The 22,389-nt window shown below is 41.5% G+C and overlaps 1 protein-coding gene across 1 annotated transcript in view; it reads right to left on the bottom strand.

The window, feature by feature from the left end:
* Positions 1-79: 79 nt before the first annotated feature.
* Positions 80-22,389, bottom strand: part of LOC140365150 (E3 ubiquitin-protein ligase RNF19B-like) — a 34,666-nt gene continuing 12,356 nt past the window's right edge. The window contains exons 2-3 of the mRNA XM_072451404.1: positions 11,639-12,711; positions 80-326 (exon numbers count right to left, since the gene is read on the bottom strand). Of these exons, the coding sequence (XP_072307505.1) occupies positions 80-326; positions 11,639-12,219 (828 nt within the window). The 5' untranslated portion in view covers positions 12,220-12,711. The remainder of the gene's footprint in view (positions 327-11,638; positions 12,712-22,389) is intronic.

Below are 22,389 nucleotides of genomic sequence, written 5' to 3'. Positions count from 1 at the left end.
TTGTCAGTTGTTTTCTGGCTTTGACGACTGTAATATCATGTCATTTGTTCTGTAATTAGTCTCATGTCTTCTCTGAAAGTCACAATGTTTTCTCTCTGCGCGTGTTTGCTGAATGTCGCCTCTTACCGGGGCCCTGCTCCTGCGTGTAGCTGGGCGAGTGGTTGCTGTGCGTGTGCAGAGACTGCGCCCTCTGTTGGCGGGCCGAGTCGCAGGTCTGGTTGGGGTGCCAGGCCTGTTTGCAGTGGTAACAGAACTCGGCGCCGCAGCCCTCCCGGCGACACACCAGCCGCGGGCAGCTCGCGCATCCCGACGCGATCACCGCGAACCTGCAACGCCGGGGAAACAGACAGTTAACGGGGGAGAGCTTTCTGGAGGGGGGTGCGCTTCCTCGTCTCCAGGGAGATGCTGTATTATTGCTGTGGCTGAAGATGTTCAATAAGATGATGTTGAATTTATACCACTTCAAAAAGGACTAAATATTACATTCGTTAATAGAGCACTGCAAATTATTTTCAACGATATACTTGGGACACACAACTCCTGCAATCGAAACAACAGATGGATACATGTGGATTATATTTATATATTTTGGATTATACGTGCACTTCCTTGTCTCCAGGGAGATGCTGTATTATTGCGTATTATTATACTTAAAGATTTCGGATTATACTTATAGATTTTGGATTATAATTATAGATTTAGGATTATATTTATAGATTTAGGATTATATTTATAGATTTAGGATTATACGTGCACTTCCTTGTCTCCAGAGAGATGTTGTATTATTGCTTATTATTATACTTAAAGATTTGGGATGATACATAAAGATTTCGCATTATACTTATAGAATTTGTATTATACTAATATATTTTGGATTATATTTATATATTTTGGATTATATTTATATATTTTGGATTATATTTATAGATTTTGGATCATATCTATAGATTCTGGATTATACGTGCATTTTCTTGTCTCCAGGGAGATGCTGTATTATTGCTGTGCTAAAGGACATTCAATAAAATGATGTTGAACTTATACCAGTTCAAAAAGTACTAAATATTCATTAATAAAGCACTGCGAATTATTTTCAGCTATATACTGGGGACACGCAACTCCTGCAATCGAAACAACAGATGGATACATGTGGATTATACATTCAGCAGCAGGAAAATAAAGATAAAAAAACACTGAATAATGCAATTATCAAGAACTGGCACGGACAACAGTGGACGTTTATTAAAAGACACAACTCTGCCAAGATGTGCCAGACCGTGTTTTGTTTTCTTGTTTGTGTTTTCAAATGAAACCTGATGAAATGAATTAAAAAGCAAAAGAAAAAAAGAAAGAAAACTAAAAAGGGAGCGTCAAAACAGAGACTAATCAAGGACAGTCTGTCTAAACTTGGTCTAAATGGGCTTTAAACAATTAGGAAAATTAGAGCGAATCTTAAACGTTTGAATAATAAAACATGTTAAATAAGTTTAAAGACATTTGTCCATTTGACCACCCAGATGTATTGAACCCAGATACTGAGACCGGATTCGACAGGTGGTGGAAAAAATACTGAAAACAAGTCAATGACCAACAATTTACTCCCAATTTACAGCCGAATTTGTACTTAAAAGCAAAAAGTACACAAGACAAATACCGCAAATTAGCCCAAATTTAGAAGCATTTTGAATCAAGGGGAAAAAAAGGTGATGTATTGGACAAAATGGAACCTTTCCTGAGCAGTTTTCGAATCGTCTTGCTCTACATCAGAACTTGTTTAGAACCGCATGATATTGAAGAAACTCGTAAATGGATCGTAAATCGTTTCTGGGGCCTGTTCTTAAATTGGGTTGAACATAAAGCATCGGATGACATGTGCGTCTCGTCTACGGAAGCCTCGGAGGGACGTAATGTTGCAAAATAAACCCGATTGTATATTTTATTAAGACGTGATTTAGTGATTTAGGCTTTTGTGATCACTGCAATACACTTTTTATTGTGATTAATGGACTGTACTTTGATTAAAAGCAATTGCAAATACCACACTGAGTCCTCGGGCCAGACATTTCCCACATATTGTCTTTGCCTGGTCTCGACACGACATGTTGCGACAGGAAAGACATACAAATCTGCACAGCAATCATTTATCCCATCAACGTCTTCCTCCCTAGTGCCTTAAATATATCCAAATGTATTAAAAAGTGCACTAATATCAGCACTTTTACGAGTCGCTACTTTGCATTCACGTAACAGGTCAATGCTAAACGGACAATGACAAAGCACTTTCTTATCAATATCCTCCGTATCACTGCTTATTAGTGTGTTTAGACATTTTTGTACATGAATAACTGCTCTAAAAGGAGTTCGGTCATAAGGGGGTTGCTATTTTTGGATCATAATTCATGTAAAAACATTTGTACAGTGTGTATTCATAGGAGAGTGTTAGCAGGCCACGCTAAACGGCTATCGCTAGTTAGCGGCAGAAAAAGGCTGTGCTGAATGAGATGAATAAATACAAATTAACATCATATTGACCACTTACATGTAGAGTTACTGTGTCATTAAACTTGTCTACTGTATATTGAATCTACCGGTATATATATTAAAGGATATATATATATACACCGTAAACGCTTAATGCCATACTGTGGAACATTTCGGAGTAACAGCAACATATCCATGGAGACAAACAGGTGACGAGACATTCACAAGAAAAGTTGCGTACAGTACACCTTATAGGGGCGTGCTAAAATATCGATAATGTGATGCTAAATTCTGTGACACGGTATCGATATCGAAGGCCGCTGTTTCGATATAATGCAATAGATTTGATGTATATTCACTTCTTTAATGGTTGAAACGGTTGTATTTCATGTGAAGCTTGTGCATGATGAGGTTTAACAAAGAAATACTGTTGTGAACATGTATTTGCTTCCTAAAAGTCGCAGAATATCGCATGCAATATCGCAAAATCGAACCGTTATCGAATCGCGAGCTATGTTACATTACGAGCTGACTGAACTGAAATAAAAAACGTCAACATTAATGCGTCGCATGCAGCTAACTAATAAAATGCTAACGCCGCCTCAGTGGAAATAAGGTCACATAGCTGCACATTGTCTGTAATTACACCCACTCAAATCATTTCGAAATGCCACGATCGCCGCGACGATTAGGGACGCACAAAGGCCTGGCGAATCTGGCCGGAAAACGCTGTCAGTCAAGAGGCAAATCACAAAGAAAAGCCCGTGTGAAATTTGTCAGATGAAAAAAACGGGAGTCGTGTCGTGGGAGTGAGAATAAAAACACAACAACTTCTCGTTTCCCGTTTCAAACAAAACAACGACGTGAGAAAGGGCTTTACTTGACACAACGCCGGTAATGGTTTTGCCCCCGACTCGCACCCGGTTAGCAACCTTTTGGCGACGAGCGGAATAAACGAATCAGGGCTATAGCTGCGAGACAAGACGAGACACGAGGAGGAGGCATTCCTGAAGAGGGTTGACCGCAAATGTTCTGCAGAAACAGCTGGTGAATGCTCTTGTCAGCGCAGTAAAGTCCAGTCCAGGATTCAGCTTTAAATGCCGGGGCAGGTTCGGGGCATGTGAAGCGCCGCCATAATCCAAAGAACGGCAATAATTGAATGAAATGACGTAGTTTAAAATGGTGTTGAAGGGTGTGTTCAGATGTCTTAAATCGTTCGTTGTTATCTCGGTCGACGTTTTGACCGAGATAACAATTGTAACGTGGATTTATGTGTGGATTAGCGTGAAAAACATTAGATGCGATGGGAAAAACATCAGGTTAAATGTGCCACAATGTGTTAAATACTGAAGTGTGAATCTTGAAGAGAAGTAACAGTAACAGGTTCTTGTGTTTTTTCTAATTGTGACTTAGTTTGGCGCGATGGTCCCTGTGGTGAGTATTTATCACAGTTTTGTATCAGTCGAGTTGCAGTTTGTGAAGAAAATTTGAAATCTTAAGTTGAAATTGTCAGGAAGTGAAGCTGCGTTTTGAAAATGGGGTGTTATCAGGTATTCTTGTTTGTCCAATCATAACAGTGGTGTAATTTACATGGATTTTGGCCCTAGTTAAGATTATGGTTGCTAGGTAACAGTTGTAGTGTTTACCTATTCCCTACTTGGGTTACGCCATTTTGTAGCGACGTCCGAATGTCCAGCAGGTAAAAAAGTAAGGCACTCAAAATATCCTACAATGCACCTTGAAAAGTAGTGTCCAGCTCACTATAGACCCGTCAATATAGACCACAATGCAGTGCGAGAGTCGGAAACACGCCCCCTGCAGACGTACGAGTTGGAGGAGGCGTTCCCAGGACACAGAGAGACACAGTCCCTCAAGTGGGTCCTGGGTCTTCCGCGGGACCTCTTCCTATAGGGACACGCCCGGAATAGGCAGGCGTCCAGGAGCTTTCATAACAGATGCCCGAGACTCAGCTGCTCCTCTCCACGTGGAGGAGCAGCGTCTCTACTCTGAGCTCCTCACCCTATTAGAGCGCCCAGCCACGTCGCATTTCGACCGCTTGTGTTCGCGATCTTGTCCTTTTTGTCAACCTTTTTTATCCATATTTTTTGCGACTGTAAACTGTGATACTATGAACAATGTCATAATAATTAGAAAAACATGCCATATGCACTTAAGTTTGAAGTAGATGTCATGTCAGTCCACAAAAAGAAGAACAGAGAGAGTCAAAAGCAGAAGCAGCAAAAGTGAAAACCAGAAGAAGGAAACGTGGTGAAGTGGAGATGAAAAGGCTCTCGACGAAGAAAAACAAAAGGCTCTTCAGGTCTTACATAACACACTCGACAAAGACAATACTCTTCACGGGTTCCAGCACAATCAAAAGAAATCATATTCTATTTTAAATTGTTAATTGTTGCTTTTCATCACTTTCATCTGCACAAACAAGGATGTAAATTGAATGATAAACAAACTGAAGAGTACAGCTGGACATAGCATAATAAAATAAAAATATATTGGCCACGGTCATACAGAATTGTAAGCTAAAGAGTTTAATTAAGACTGGGTTTTGACCAATTGCTGAATGTCTCTCCTCATTTCCTGCTGCTTTCTGTGCTATGCCCATCAAAGGCAGAACTAAAAACAGGACTAAAAACTTGACTGCTTAAAATGATTTCTGCAGATCTGTTTTCAATGTTTCAAAGCACGTAATTAGACAATACCAGAGTACACTAATGCGAGGGAGAAAAGTGGTTTGTTCATTTAAAGCTGGGGAAAACTGAACGTAGATATTTAAGCTTTTGATGTGAATTATCTGTCAGTTTGTCACTGACAAACTGTGACAGATCACTCTGAAAAAGGTGAAACCCACCCAAGGTCACTCTGAAACCCACGCTTAGCGACAAGAAAAAGTTGCGTAGTGCAGCTTTAGCTCGAGATGCGATACTTCCCAGGGCTCGGATAAAGAGGCGACGCTGACATTTACGGAGCAGAATCTTGGCACGAGCACAATACAGTATCAGGCACGCTTTAATTAAAAATACCTCGGACTGTCATGACCGCCGATTAGACATTTTAATGATGCTTCTGTTGCCGTGGAAACGCATGTATTTGCATCGAACCACGGCGGTGAGACAGCCCCTCGTCACCTGCAACAAAAGCCCAAAGTCCAGCCGGCTCATATCGATCTCCCTAATGAAGTCGCGCGCTCCGGTCTCCCCTGGCAACGCTCCCCCCCGTCGCCGTGGAAACTGAGGGAGATGACCTCATACGTGTCCGAGAGCCGAGCCGCGGGATTTCGGGAGGAGGGGGTGGGATCTGTGTCGAGGCTCAGACGCGTTTGAGCCGGGATTTGTGTTCAGCGAGAAGCGAGCGAGGCGTTGCTACGAGACGGGGTCGAATTTCACGCGTCGATAAAAAAGTCTGGGTCAACAACGGCGGTTTATTCGCGCGGATGTCAAGGTTGTGCAGGTGTGACGTCTCCTTGCGGTCGATATTATGAACCCGCGCAATGATCTGGACCGGCGGGTACTTAGAATGGGATTTTAAACAAAGCCGGGACAGCATGTGACGTCAATTTTAAAAGGTTCTTTGTAGTGCATTTACGTCATTACGATTCAAGAATGTCTGTATGATATTTGTTCTGTTTATTCGTCTGCGTAGTAGAGCCTCGGTCGTCCAGGTCGGCTCCACGACAACAGAATATTGAACTCTGTCGACCTTTGTCCAGTTGACAGAATTCAATTTTCTTCTCGCTTTGGTTTATTTGCCATTCAAACAGTAGTCGTAAAACACTAAAACTACCAGGAAACAAGAAATGATTAATTATATTATCGGCAATATACTAGTAAACGTATTTATACTGACTACACAAACAGCAGTACACTAAAAAGGAATGTGAAAATAGGAAGGTCAAATGGAAAGAGGAATAGGAATAGAAAAATAGGAAGGTCAAATGGAAAAAAAATTAAAATAATCTCAAATCTGTACTGTATTTGAATGATTTATCTATGTTTTCTCTCGTTTGTATGCGTGTATATTACATACATTACACATAATATGGTGCCATTTGTGTTGCGTTTGTGTTGACTTGATTTGATTATCTGCTGTAAATAGGAAAATATTGGGAAATTAGTACATTTGTCACATGGGTGAATAATATACTACAATATACTTACATTTAAAAGGGACGTCTCATTAGTAAAGGTAAAATTTTTTTGATTTTATGTGCCTGGAAAACATAGTATGTGTCAAGGATGTTAAAATGTATCTAAAAATACAATACAATTTGTTGTTTAAACACAGAGAAACACATATTATGAGCCAAATGTAACTGATCAGGAACATTTCCAATCGTTTAGTCACTTTCAATCTGTCCAAACACGTTCCATTTTTGTTTATTCGTACCATGTTGTGTTGAGAAGCAGAAAAACTAGGCCACATTGTATAACTTTCCCTCCAATAACATGTCTCGTCTTTGAGCTCCTGACAAATCATTTTATGCAAAAAATCTGCCATTTGAATGTGCAGGGTTAAGACTTTCGGGGGTATTTCCATTTGTTTGTTGTGTGTTTAGCCCACTAAAGATAAGGAATGAGTCACTTTCAGACACTTTCAGGTGGGCAGCTGTTGGCGGTTGGAAGTAGGTCATAGAACTGCGAAAAAAACCCCACAAATAAATACAGAAAAACTAGTTCAGTCTTATCACTAAACTGTACCGGCCTTCGTCATTGCTCACTATCGTACAAACAAAATCAACTGATTATTCCTTTCAATAGGTTTCTAAAGCAAAATACAAGATCATTTTAAGATTTTTTCAGGAGGAAGTCGTTATACTCATTGATTCATAGTGAGTTCCCAATAAAATGACAATTACGTGGAGCAAAATTAAGTACTTTGACTGTAAAAGTATCAGTATCAGACCTCAGTGATAGTAGTGATAGTGGCACAGTGTTAGGCATTAGCTGATTGTGCAGTACTTGAGTTGCTTAGTAGTGTGAGCAGTAGAAGTAACACTAGCGCAGTAGCAGCAGAAGAAGGAGAACTTGTAGAATAAAATAGAAAGTGAAACTTGTATAAGAAGACTAAGAATTGCTATGAAGTACTATAAACCCAGCAGAGGCTCAGGAAGTACATTTCACATACATTTTCCATATAAACTTCAAATATCAAGGGTTCAGCAATGTAGTTACTAATGTCTTTAATGGTTTTCAGTCCAAAATACACGATTACAACTTGTTGGCGGTTTATAAAGTTTCAGAAACGGATTATTATAGATGTTGTGTTGTTCTTTTTACTTAAAGTCTATGAGGGAAATGAATGGTAATGGGCCACAGTTGAGCATCGTAGTAGTAGTAGAAGTACAAAGCAGTGGTATAAACTGTACGCGAGCATGTATTTGAAGTCCTGACACGTTTTCGTTTTCAGATAAACCTTTCAGTTCGAGGTCGCGCAGTTCAAAAGCAGGCGGCACATGCATGGCCTTCCCCAGACTCCCGAAACCAAAGCCGTATCAAAACTATCGCACCGTTTTCTGTCTCGAGTCGTCGCAGCGCACACGACCGCACGCGCACGCAGGAAACACCGTGGGTCACTACCCTCACACGCCCACGATCTGTTCCAAAAAAACTGTAAATGCAAATGTCCCCGCTCCGACCGTAGACCTGTAACGTCTACCTCCACCCACGATGCTAAAGAGGGAAAACGCTATGGAAATCAGAGGTCGTTTGTGAATGTTTAAAGTTATTTTTGAATGGATTTTGATTCCAATTCTCCGTATTAATGCAATAATATGCTATACGTTTGACAAGTGGGTATTTTCTTCCCCCAAAATGTGACATATTAAAACAAATATGTGCACAACAACAAAACAAACAAACTCGTATCATTATTTAGTTTGTGGGGTTATGATGACATTACTGAAATGTCACAAGTTCTTTTTTTATTGTTTTGAAACGGAGGATTATGGAAAAAAAAAGGACAAACTAATGTGACACAGACAAAAAAATGTAAGAGAAAATGTTAAAGATTGAAAGAGTTATTTTAAAATTCTCTGTAAAAATCCACTGATTAAAGCCCAAACACAAAGCTTTTTTAACCAAAATATAGACTAAAATAAAAGTTTGTTTCTATTGCAAAATGTAGAAAACACCTGCTTTAGTGTGAGCGGGCTTGCATCTCCACAAACCTGACTCGTACTGGGCATGGAGGAGCCTCAGCTGTTCCTTTGACTATAATATCTGCATGAAGAATGTTCTGAAGTGTGGTTTGTCTTTCTGCAGTGTTTCTAAGGACTCTTTCCACCTGCACAAAGTTACGCACTGTTGCTTTAACTGACAAACGTCCCAAGGTTTTTTTTTGATGATCATCTTTCTCCTGAGCATGTAAACACACAAATCTGATTGAATTATTGAGTTATCTTATCATTCCAGACCACAATTGCAATGAGGTTATCAGATATTTTTTTGCACGGATGTAAAGAGTGTAATTATGCAGTTTTGCAACATAATTAGTTACCATATTTTATGGACTATAAGTCAGAGCGACTTATAGTAGCACCAGCCAAAAAATGCATAATAGAGAAGGAAAAAACATATATAATAATTTTGGGGAAATGTATCTGATAAAATCCAAGACCAAGAACATCTTGAAATACAATTTAAAATAATAACAGATGAGAGAACATGGTGAATAGGTGTACGTATGCTAACGCTAACACCTTCAGCTACATGACGTATGCTAACGCTAACACCTTCAGCTACATGAGGCACAGACAGAACTGTGGTAAGTGTCTGGTATGTTAACGTAACATATGAACAGTTATTCAGATAACTATAGCATAAAGAACATGCTAACAAGTTTACCAAAGCATCAGTTTTACCCCAAATCACTAAATCCACTGAACTTTTCTTCCTCTGTGTCACTTCTAAACAACTCCACAAACTCCAGAGGTAGAGAAAGTGCAAATTCTTCTTCTGCGTTGCTTAGAACCTAGAGCGGCCTCTTGTGGTTGTCAGTGTGGAAATAATCAACTTATAGTCCGGAGAATAATAGTAATAGTGGTGGGTAATATCACTAAAACTCCTCTTACCACCTCTAACCTCAGAAACTTTCTACCCAAATAATCACTGACTCTCCTCTGTGCATTTCCAAAACATCTCGATCTGGACTCATCTGACTTCATCTGGGCTTTTACGGTATTTACGGGCCGAAAACTCCTGCAATTTAAAACAGAAACTTGCCTCAACGCTGAGTCAAGTTTCAAAATGTCATTGCAAAAGTCACAGTTGTTGTCGCTTCTCCTTACTTAGTTTCACACGTCTTAGTTTCTTTTTTAACAACGTGTCTGAATCAAGACTGAGGAACTGAGCCAAACAAAAGAGGAAGCAAAATGAATCATCGAGTAGCTAAACTTCAAGAAATTCACAAAAGAATGTTCTTGGTTTGAGTAAAAGGACGGCAGTAACGGTCATTTTAGGTTTGCATTTGCGACATTTCCAGCACTAAATTTCATATATGGAGGTCATGGGGTCTATGTAACTACGAGGCATTTGCTGATTTGCTGAACTAAAAACTGTTCATTTTGTTGTGTAAAGTCCTTGAAATTGACAATAATCAGGCTTTTTGCTAAAATTGAGCTGAGAGAGATGTTCTTTTTTGTGCTTCTTTTTGTTTCATGTGGACAGGCCCTGTAACCGCAGAAACATTCCTCCAAAATTGGACATAAAAGACAAATATGTTCACAACAAAACAAACAAGCAAACAAAAAAATCTGATCATTGTCTACTTTCAGGAATTATGACGTTAAATGAAAGTTTTGACATGGAAAATGACGCGAAAAACGGGGAAACTAATGTGACACAGACTAAAATTTTAAGAGAAAATGTTTAAGATTGAAAGTTATTTTAAAATTATTTGTATGTCGTCTTCCAAATAAAACATTTACTATAAAAATCCACTGATTAAAGCCCAAAGACAAAGCTTTTTAAACCAAAATCCTGACTAAAATAGGAGGCATTTGCTGTTTCTTTAAAAGCAATAACCTAACAGATAATCTCTTAAAATATCGACTGGGTCCACAGATTTGCTATGTTAATTTTGTTTTGTAAAGTCCTTGAAATTGACAATAATCGTGCTTTTTGCTTAACTTGATCTGAGAGTGATGTTCTTTTTTGTGGTCGTTTCTTTTCATGTGGACAGGCCTTGTAACCACATAAATATTTACCAAAAAACAGGTCAAAATGTTAGAAAACCCCTCCCCGTGATTTCTTCCAAGCCCATTACCTGCTCCATAGTGACGTCTGTGTTTACCCTCACAACAGTAAACACTATTAAGTCAGTAGAGTCTGTAACACTTTGCCAAACACCTCGAGGCATCGTAATCAAGCGTTTACCATCTTATCTGCCTTGACTTTCCATCAGATAATTGCCATGACAAAAGACAGAGGGCACATCTCGAGCAGTAATAAAGTCGCATGACGTAAACTCGGTCTAGACCTAGATTTCATCTCAGTGAAACCCAAGGCTGCTTCTGGGAAATTACCACATAAAAACTCTATTAGTCCACAAGGCCGTCGGCAAATCCACCTGCTGCTTTAACCCTCAGTATCGGAATAAGATGTTCTCACGATAAAGTAGTGTTTGTTTTAGTTTGTCCTTTGTTTTCATACTTCTGGTGTGCCGTGATTGGCAGTGGCTTTGTGGGTCAAGCCTGAGGTCCAACTTGAAAAGATTTTATGTGAAAGTAAAACAACATTGTTCCTGTTCCTGCCAATATGATAATGTGTGTTCATTAGCAGAAGGTACAGAACAATGTCCTGGCTCTGTCTTCACTCACACGAGCTCCTTTGACTCAAGTGAAGTCATCAAAATATTGTTGTAACCAAAACAAAGCATTATTGTGTCTGTCAGTGTGACTCCAACATAAGGTTTACTTACTATTATTGTTCACGTCATTATTGTTAATGGTCTCACTAATGACATTAAATGTGCTGATGTGAAGATGAAGCTGAGTCACTGAGTGAGGAAGGAAGTCTCCAGCTCAAATCTAATCTAATACATATCATTATTTATTACAAGCATGTGGTCTGTCCTTTAGTTTGTTTATTTGGATGGAAACACTGAAAACTTAAGATTATCTCTGTCAGTTGAAGTTCTTTGTACTCACCCACAGTCTGGAGCCGGGCACCAGCGACAGTCGGGGTCCGAGGCCAGACATCTCCGCAGCAGAAACTCCTCATACTTCTCCAGCAGGACGGGGTCATCCAAAATGTCGGCCACCTGCCTGGGGACGAGGCGCTCGGCACACTCGGGGCAGCTGAGCTGGACACGGCTCTCTGTGATCTCGATGCGGAGGTACTGGCGCAGGCAGCAGAGGCACGAGCGGTGGCTGCAGCCCAGCAGCTCGGGCAGCTGCTCCGGGGGCTGCTTCACCAGGCACAGGGGGCACTCCAGGAGCCCGGGCTCCGACAGGGACGCCTGGCTGCAGGACAGCGGCGCAGGGGCAGAGTCCTGGAGCACTGAGAGAGGTGTGACTGTCTCCTGAGGAGAGATGAGAGCAGAGGGCAGCAGAGGCTGGCTCTGCGGCTGAGACACAGGGGCTGCTGGGGCCCCTTTAGGAGCCCGGCCCCGAGAACGTTTACTGTGGAACAGGCTGTGGAAGGAGATCCGGCCCTGGCGCTTACATTTGGGGTTTGGGACTCCACTCACTGAGGAATGAGGCGAGTCTGAGTCCTTCTCAGAGCCCATGGTTAATGTGCGACAGAGACAAACAGAGTCTGAGCTGAACACACAGATGTGGCTCAGAGAAGAAGGCTGAAGTACTCCTCCTCTTCACAGAAACATTTTATCAGATCGGCCTCAAACGGAACAGGCGATTGCACAAGTTCAGAGGTTGAGAAATCCCCTCCGCTGCGTGGGCTGCTGTCAGACGGAGCTGAAATTATTCAGAGACATAAAAAAATCCAAGACTTTTATTTCCCAAAAGGCAGACGAGGTCAAACATCACTGCGTTTGGTTCTGCCAAAACAAAAACACATTCCACAGAATAAATCCCTTCAATGAGAGAATACAGCTGTTAGTGGTGTTTCCTCCTGTTGAGCAGGAGCTGTGTCTGAGGTCTGTGAGACGCCGGGCTGAGGCGCTCCTCTGTAACAGTCACTCACTGAGCATGCTCAGAACCACACGGTCCTCCCTCTCCACGGCTCAGCTCTGGTTTGATCATCTTTAACTCTTCAGCTCCTGGACACAGCACAAGACAGAAAAAAAACATATTTTGAAACTGGGACAAACATAAGGAGCCGTAGCCACAAGCACATACAAATATTAGATTAAACTCATTATTGACTTGGCCCAAAAAACAGGTGCGGAGAGTAATCAGATCATCGTCATGCACATTATCTGTTTGCTTTTTAGTTAACGGTAAACGTTAATGTGCGTTACATAGAGTCTGGTGTGGTCTTTTAGTTTTGCAGGCACATTTGTACTCGACAGTATTTGCTAAACGCGTACATCTCACTATGAGCCGCACAATCACACATGTTGAAGCCTGCACTTAACAAACACTTGTGTACACAGCGCCTCGGTTAATTATCCGGCTCCGGAGAGCGTCCCCGTGTAATTATCAGCGCATAGTAACGACGCGCTGCCGTTCGAGCGACACATTTCCACTTCTGAACAGTGGCTTCGGAAGGCGGACGTGTTGCTACAGTCTGATCCCTTTGTTTGTGTTTTGATGAATCCACGAGCGCTTTGTGTTTAAGTGTCGGAGGAGTCGGAGAGTGGGTCGGCGCCATGGAGAGAGTTACTGAGGCAACGGCACCAGCCTCGCAGCGGGAGGGAGGAGGGAGAGGGAGCGGGAGAGAGGGAGCAGCAGAGACAGAGAGAGGGAGGGAGAGAGAGGAGAGAGAGGGAGCGGGAGGGAGGAGAGAGGAAGAGAGAGAGAGAGAGAGAGAGAGGGAGGAGAGAGAGAAAGAGGGGGAGCGGGAGGGAGGAGAGAGAGGAAGAGAGAGAGAGAGGAGAGAGAGAAAGAGAGGGAGCGGGAGGGAGGAGAGAGAGGAAGAGAGAGAGAGACGAGAGGGAGGAGAGAGAGAAAGAGAGGGAGCGAGAGGGAGAGAGAGAGGGAGAGAGGGGAGAGAGAGAGAGAGAGAGGGAGAGAGGGGAGAGAGAGGGAGGGAGCGGGGAAGACAAGAGGGGAGGGAGGAGAGGGAGGGAGTGGGAGGGAGGAGAGAGAGCGGGAGGGGGGAGAGAGAGGGAGGGAGGGAGGACAGAGAGAGGGAGAGGGAGGAGAGAGAGAGAGGGAGCGGGAGGGAGGAGAGAGGCAAGAGGGGAGGGAGAGATTGACAAGGAGAGAGAAAGCGAAGAGGTGAGGGACAAGAGGGGAAGGAGGAGAGAGAGGGAGAGGGAGGGAGCGGGAGGGAGGAGAGAGAGGGAACGGGGGAGACAAGAGGGGAGGGAGGAGAGGGAGGGAGTGGGAGAGAGGAGAGAGAGAGAGCAGGAGGGAGGAGAGAGAGCGGGAGGGGAGAGAAAACAAAACAAGAATGGAGGGAGGAGAGAGAGTGAGGGAGAAGTAGGAAGAGAGAAAAGAGGGGAGAGATAAAGAAGGAGAGACAAGAGAGAAGAAGAGAGGGAGGACAGAGAGCAAGGGAGAGAGAAAAGAGAGGAGAGAGAGAGAAGAGAGAAAACAAGACAAGAGGGGAGAAGACAGAGGAGAGAAAGGAGCCGAGATTGAGGAGATAAAGAATGGCAGAGAGAGGGAGAAAAGAGATGGGAGGAGGGGAGAGTGAGAGAGAGATAGACAAACAGAGAGAGAAGGAGAAGACATATGATGAGGTGAGAGAGAGCGGAAGTGGTACAGGGAGGGAAGAGGGGAATGAGAGGGTGGGATGGGGAGAAAGGAGGAGGGACGTGGGGGTGAGGGAAACAGAGACGAGGGAGAGAACGAGAGAGGGAGGGAGAGAAAGACAAAGGAGAGAGAAAATGAGAGAAAGGGGGAGGGATGAGGGCAGAGCGTCCAGGGATGATGTCATTCTTTTAACAGGTCCATATCAACGCGTGATGATTGTGAAGTACTGATTACTGTAATATATAGGACAAAATACAACAAGTACACAGCTTTATTTGTTTCTAAATGACTCCTAAACACCATTTATTACGGGAGGAAGCCTTGTTTTGACTTTCCACAGAAATATTCCCGTTTCCCCCGGCGCCGCCTCGGATTAACCGCAGAAGAAGCGCTGACCCAGAAGACGTCACCGCGCAGAGGATTGGGAGCACGCAGGTGAGATGGAGGATTCAGGTGATTGGCAGGCGGATCGACCAGTCACAGAGCAGCGTTTCTTCCGAGAGTTTGTCACCGTGACGTGGTGAGAACACATAAGCCATGACTAATGCCCACTGCAGCCATTCAAAACAGTCAAATACTGCTGTTATGTGTCTCTGTGGAGGAGATGCTGGAATGGTGGAAGTATAATGTACTGTACTTCATTTTTGTTTAGGTATTTACAGTGTAGGATTGTCAAAAAGCGATACAAAGACACTAATCAATACTAAAACTACAGAAACTACGTAAACAAATGCTGAATCAGCAAGAAAATCTTATAAAAAGGACAAAACTGGACCTTTTCCCGTACAGTTTGTATCAGACAATGTGGCACTATTAAAGAGAATAAATTATTATTATGTTTCATTTATTGTGTATAAAAGTACATTCTGTGCCGGAGAATGTCGGATTCACGTGTGGATTTAATTAAATTACAAGTTTTGAGTTTCCTGGGTAAACTTCTGACCCAAAAAAGCAACAAATCACCACCGCCAAATTAAAAGATTATGCAAGTTTGTTTTCTTAAAAGGTGCGATTTGGTGATTTATTTATTTATTTATTAATTATCATGTATTTATGTTTTATTAATATGTTTTATATTTTATTGAATTGTTTTATATTTTATTTTATTTTTAAAAAAAACTTCCAATTTTGTAAACAAACTGATAAAACCAGAAACTACAAAATAAAACAAAAACAAGTAAACATCATCCAAACATAAAAACCAACAGAATCACGGTATATTTAAATTAAAATTCCAATTTAGTCCAAAGTCTAGTACCAAGGAATTTTCTCAACACATTATTTCAACTCATTATCTTTCAGAATGTAGCTTGACATTTCAGTATTGGGCCTTCAGCGTTATGATGAACTGTGGGAGGACGAGACGAGGAATTACACAAAAACAAATGATTAAAAGCACGTTTGAAATTCCACTGAACGAGCCTGTCTTTCCGTATAAATATAGCCAACATTTTTACACATACACACGGTTTCTATAGCAACCAGTCGATGCCACGTCTCTCAGGTCACACAGGGTTTTTGCGAAAGAGTAGCTTGTGTAAACATTAATCTGTGTGAAACATTAAACAGGTTTTTACATGATCAATAATGTTCTTTTAAGAGCGGGAAACATAATGATTAACTTAAAGAACATGAGTATTAGGTAACCCTTTGTATCATTTAATTGAGCTTCTTTTTACTACCCCAAATCAGGGTTGAGCAATTCAATTAATGTTTTTAATAATCGGTGATGTGAAAAATAGCGAAATCTAGCCCAGTTTTTCCATCACTCTGCTCTGTACTCAGCCCAAAACAACACGTTTTACGCCCGAGCGGGTTATTAAGCAGTGTGCAGTGGACTGAACTCAGCAACACTCAAATTGAAATCTAACTGAGAGAGTACATGACGTTTTACAAAGTTTTACAAAATGTGACTTTGATTCAAAACGGATTAGATTTGTCGCTCAAACCTGCATTGTATAATTTAGTCGAGGTTTATGGCCATTTAGTGGAATGGAATAGATCAATAGTGGATGAATAGCTTATTTAAACGATCAGGTTTAGGTTGCGCTGCTTGATTATGTCTAAAAATATCATGAAGATTATTTAGTTCATAATTGAAATCGCGATTATGTCATGCTTTTACTTCTACACTGTCAAAATGAACCTGTAGAACCACATATGTTGGAGGGTGGTGGTCAAAAGTATCGAAAATCTGATCAATCAATACTAAAACTAGTGTTGAAATTAGATACTCATTTGAGCAAGTATCGATACAAAAAAAAGAAAAAAATCACATAAACAGGACAAAATGTTAATTTATTGAAAGTTTTAGAATGGTCTCGAGCTGAACCAGTGAACAAGTATAAGAACTGTAAAAAAGAAGATGTTTCGAAATTACTGTTATTTTGTATTGAAAATGCCAGTATGTTGTCTAAAACATTGATCTAAAAACAGATTTCTAATTACCGTATTTTCCGGACTATAAGTTGCTTTTTTCATAGTTTTGGCCAGGGTGCAACTTATATGTGATATTATTTGTTATTTTCACACTTGCAACCGCATTTCATACTCCAGTGCAACTTGAATATGTTTTTTTCTTCTTTATTATGCATTTTTTGGCTGGTGCGACTTATGGTCCCGAAAATACGGTATCATCGCGGTATCAAAATCGGTGTTGAGAATCGTTATATTCTTAGTGTAAGTGGAGTTTATATTGTATTAGTGATGCTTTGCCCCAGGCTTTAAGTGCCAGAACGAGCGCATCAATCGTACTTTCGATTAAGATAAGATGAGATAAGATATTCCTTTATTGTCCCACATGGGGAAATTTCATTGGTGCAACGCAGGTAGATACAGAGGTAGATAGAGAAGAACAGATCACTTATAGGAAGTCTGAAAAACACTTTCAGTAGAAGATCTCCTATAAATAAATAAAAACTCCCATAGACAAATAAATAAATACATAAATACCATTGCATGTGATCACGAAAGTAATTGCACATGAATATGTGTCACGACGGCACATGGATTGCACATGAATTCCAACAGCAATTGCACATATGACAGATTTGCACATCAGTATTAGGTTAGGTCAGTATTTCGAGTGTTCAGTACTAACAGTTTTTGTTATAAAGTCTGACAGCAGCAGGAAGGAAAGACCTACGGAACCTTTCCTTCACACAGCGAGGGTGGATCAGTCTCTCACTGAAGCTGCTCTCCAGAGCGGAGAGAGTGTCCTGCAGGGGGTGAGACTCATGGTCCAGCATAGAACATCTTTGTAAGCAACAAGAATAACAATTCAAATGACGATTATACGATTAATTGCGCGGATCGTTCCAGGCCTTTCTTGCGTTAAAACACAGCATGATCCGCTTTCTCTCGTCACCACATCACCACGACATCTGAAAACTACCAATGGTGGACTTTTAACGGCCTCCTCTTTAAAACCGCGGCGGCGTCACATTTCTACTCGCCGGCCGTCCCACGCACCGGCGCCATCTGGAGAGCCGGACCACGCCGACACTGCTTTTGCGCTGGTTATGAAACGCTGCCAGCTCGGGCTCCTTTCGCCGCCAGTTTCATCCAAAAGGCTGCGAGTAACGCTGGAGGAGCAGTTTGTAGTGGGTTTCAGCAGGTTCAAGTGAGAGAAAAAACGTGTGGAAAGATATTTCAGCCGATTATTCAAGCACTTACTATCGAACGTGTAAGAGGTATGTGTTTACACTACGCTACAGGCCAGCCTATTGTACAAAAATGATTAAAAACATGTTTAAACGTACATGGACATTAGCTGGAATATAATTTATACTTGGGCACAATTGAAACCTGGCGCTGTCCATTTTTCCTGATTTAAATGTTCCAAATATTTGCAATTTTTCATCTTATTTCTGTATTTACAGTACGTGATGGAAAACTTGTTATTATATTTTTGTCTTACATTTATATGAGTAAACTATTGATATCTTTACATTTAAGATTTTGTCTCGCCTTAATCGACTAATTGTGATTAATTGTATTTGGGTTTCAGAGTGATGATGGGTTTCAGTGCGCCGTTACAATAGCAATTAATGATTAAAAAGATTACATCATATCAGCTATAAAGTACTCACCATATCTATAAATAAGAAGCTGAAACCTATGACTGCAGACTCTAAAACATAAACAGCTTTTTATAACAAAGATATATTATTAGCCATATTATTAAATCAAAATGTCAAAAAAGAATAAACTATTTCTAACACAATAAACTTTATTCATACATATTGTCTGTCTAGAGGACTTCAGGTCACCACATTTCTACCTTTATTTGGCTGCATAATATATTTGTACAATATAATAATCGTTTGATGCTGCACTAATCGAAAAATAATCGGCGGTGCAATTGCAACGATCCACATTCAAGTGAGAATACGTCGTGGCCGCAGCCGCTGACACGTTACCCGAAGTTCCTGAAGCGCGTGCACGTACGCAGAGGTCACATTTTGTCTACGTAATGCGAAATCTAAATGTCGCTTTCCTCGAACGTGGCCTTCGGGCTGTAGCCAGCGGCAACCTGCTGCTCCCGCACCGACAGATGGACGAGAACAGGCTGAGGACTTCACACTCTCCTCTGGTTCTGGACAGACCAGGACCAGGAGGACAGTGACATAACACACACACACAGAAACACAAACACACAGAAACACAAACACACAGAAACACAAACACACAGAAACACAAACACACAGAAACACAAACACACAGAAACACAAACACACAGAAACACAAACACACAGACACACAGACATACACACACACAGAAGCACACACACACACACATACAGAAACACACACACACACACACACACACAGACACACACACACACACACACACACACACAGAAACACAAACACACACCCACACAGAAGAACACACACACACACACACAGACACACACACACCCACACAGAAACAGAAACACACACACAGACACACACACACACAGAAGCACACACACACACACACACAGAAACAGAAACACACACACACAGACACACGCACACTCACTCACACACACACACACACACACACAGAAACACAAACACACACCCACACAGAAGAACACACACACACACACACAGACACACACACACCCACACAGAAACAGAAACACACACACACACACAGACACACACACACACAGAAGCACACACACACACACACACACACACAGAAACAGAAACACACACACACAGACACACGCACACTCACTCACACACACACACACACACAGAAGCACGCACACACAGAAGCACACACACACAGAAGCACACACACACACACACACACACACACGGAAACAGAAACACACACACACACACACACACACACACACATAAAACAAGGAGGTGGCGCATTTGGAAAGCGTTCAGCTGGAAAGATGCGTCACGTTTTTTCATAACTCTGTGTCAAAGTGCTTGTTATTCACAAGGAAATGCAAACGCTGGAGAAACGGTGGCAGCCAGGAGGCAAACCGCGGTCACGTGTCACGGGACGGAGACTAACAAAGCCCCACACGGACTGGTTTTAACGCCAGAATCCCACGTGATTTCAGAACGACGCACTTGGGCCTCAAGACTCCTGCCGTGGACACAGTGGATGGATACTTTTGGAGCATACTCCAGACGGCAGGAAAAAAGACATGACTGACGTACGGAAGATGGGGAAAAAACATCACATTCTGACTTAATTTGGAAAAGGACAGGTTTACCAGACTTGGAATAAATGTTATCTTTTTGTTTGTGTCATGATGTTGTTTTCTGTGCTTGTTTTTCTATTGTTTACTGTTCTTTTGTCGAGTTCTACGTTTATATCTAGTATTATTGAGCCTTATCAGTGCCACGGGACTACAGCCCAGACCAAACTGCGTGACTAAACTGTAGACTAAACATAAGCCAGGTCCAAACAAGTGAAAGTTAATAATCAAAATAAATTCAAGTCAATTTAATTCATTTTAAATATATATTCGTGTTTGTTCAAAGCTTGAATTCAAAACCTTTGGAAGGATGTGGCCATGAACATGAAAAAAAATAATAACTGCTCAAACCAAATGTAATGGAAGCAAGTTTTTCTTTTCAAGTCCAGTTCAGTAAAGTAAACAAATGTTACTTTTACTTTTGTAATTTGTTACTTTGCACTACAGCTTCATCATAAACAGAAAACATAGATCTACTTTTACTTTCGTTCAAATGTATATTCAATTAAAACAAGTTCAAACTCCTCCTCTTTGGTGACACTTGGTCTTGGTTGCCGTGTTACGTGAGGTTATCAGGTGAAGAGTCTGAGTTTGTGCATGAACAAAGACAGTGTGTTCAGGACACTGGGATCATGGTCAGAGAGGCTCGTGTTACTGCAGCGGAAAAATCACACTCAGAACAGAATAATAATGATCATAATAATAATACACATAATAATGATCTACTACTACTACTACTACTACCGCCGCAAGAGGAGGGGGACTAATAGGCCTCTCGCCAGCTTGTGGGCGCTTGGGCCTAACAATAATAATAATAATACTAAATAATAATACTAATAATGATAAATAATACTACTACTACTACTAATAATAATAATTTAAAAATACAATAACTAATAATAAAATACTACTACTACTACTACTACTACTACTACTACTACTACTACTACTACTACTACTACTACTACTAATAATAATAATAATAATAATAATAATAATAATAATAATAATAATAAATACAAATAATACTACTACTACTACTACAAATAATAATAATAATAATAATGTGATTTATTATAGAGCTTTTCTCAACACTTGTTTTTGGTGACAAAAAGCCAATCATTTACCCACACTACATTAGGGGTGTCACAATATCAAATGTTAGTTTGTTTTACGATTATTGTGATAAAAAACATTTAACGATTATTCACGATTGTCTGTGAGATTCATTTTCTTTCTTTCTCGTGGTCTAAAACATACTGTTCCTCACATTGTGACCTGAATAATCACGATTATCCATAAACCGTATAATCTTGCCATGCCTACACTACATTGATGCTACAGAAAGAAGTGTCCTGCATGTGAAGTGTCCTGCATGTGAAGTGTCCCTCATGTGAAGTGTCCCGCATGTGAAGTGTCCCTCATGTGAAGTGTCCCGCATGTGAAGTGTCCTGCATGTGAAGTGTCCTGCATGTGAAGTGTCCCTCATGTGAAGTGTCCCGCATGTGAAGTGTCCCGCATGTGAAGTGTCCCTCATGTGAAGTGTCCCGCATGTGAAGTGTCCCTCATGTGAAGTGTCCTGCATGTGAAGTGTCCTGCATGTGAAGTGTCCTGCATGTGAAGTGTCCCTCATGTGAAGTGTCCCGCATGTGAAGTGTCCCGCATGTGAAGTGTCCCGCATGTGAAGTGTCCCTCATGTGAAGTGTCCCGCATGTGAAGTGTCCCTCATGTGAAGTGTCCTGCATGTGAAGTGTCCTGCATGTGAAGTGTCCCTCATGTGAAGTGTCCCGCATGTGAAGTGTCCCTCATGTGAAGTGTCCCGCATGTGAAGTGTCCCGCATGTGAAGTGTCCCGCATGTGAAGTGTCCCGCATGTGAAGTGTCCCGCATGTGAAGTGTCCTGCATGTGAAGTGTCCTGCATGTGAAGTGTCCTGCATGTGAAGTGTCCCTCATGTGAAGTGTCCCGCATGTGAAGTGTCCCACATGTGAAGTGTCCCTCATGTGAAGTGTCCCGCATGTGAAGTGTCCCGCATGTGAAGTGTCCCGTATGTGAAGTGTCCCGCATGTGAAGTGTCCCGCATGTGAAGTGTCCCGCATGTGAAGTGTCCCGTATGTGAAGTGTCCCGCATGTGAAGTGTCCCGTATGTGAAGTGTCCCGCATGTGAAGTGTCCCGCATGTGAAGTGTCCCGCATGTGAAGTGTCCCGTATGTGAAGTGTCCCGCATGTGAAGTGTCCCGCATGTGAAGTGTCCTGCATGTGAAGCGCTGGTGCTGATGCTGGTGGTTTGTGGGTAAATGTTCTCCCACAGAGACACTGCCGCCTCAGGATGTCCTGTTTCTTTTGTCGTCTTTGTCCCG

This window comes from Eucyclogobius newberryi, unplaced genomic scaffold (genome assembly GCF_026437365.1).
Source record: "Eucyclogobius newberryi isolate DKJ021-1_F unplaced genomic scaffold, fEucNew1.0.hap1 SCAF_186, whole genome shotgun sequence".
Taxonomy (NCBI): domain Eukaryota; kingdom Metazoa; phylum Chordata; class Actinopteri; order Gobiiformes; family Gobiidae; genus Eucyclogobius; species Eucyclogobius newberryi.
The sequence above is the reverse complement of the archived record's forward strand: the minus strand, read 5'-3'. Positions and strand labels throughout refer to the sequence as shown.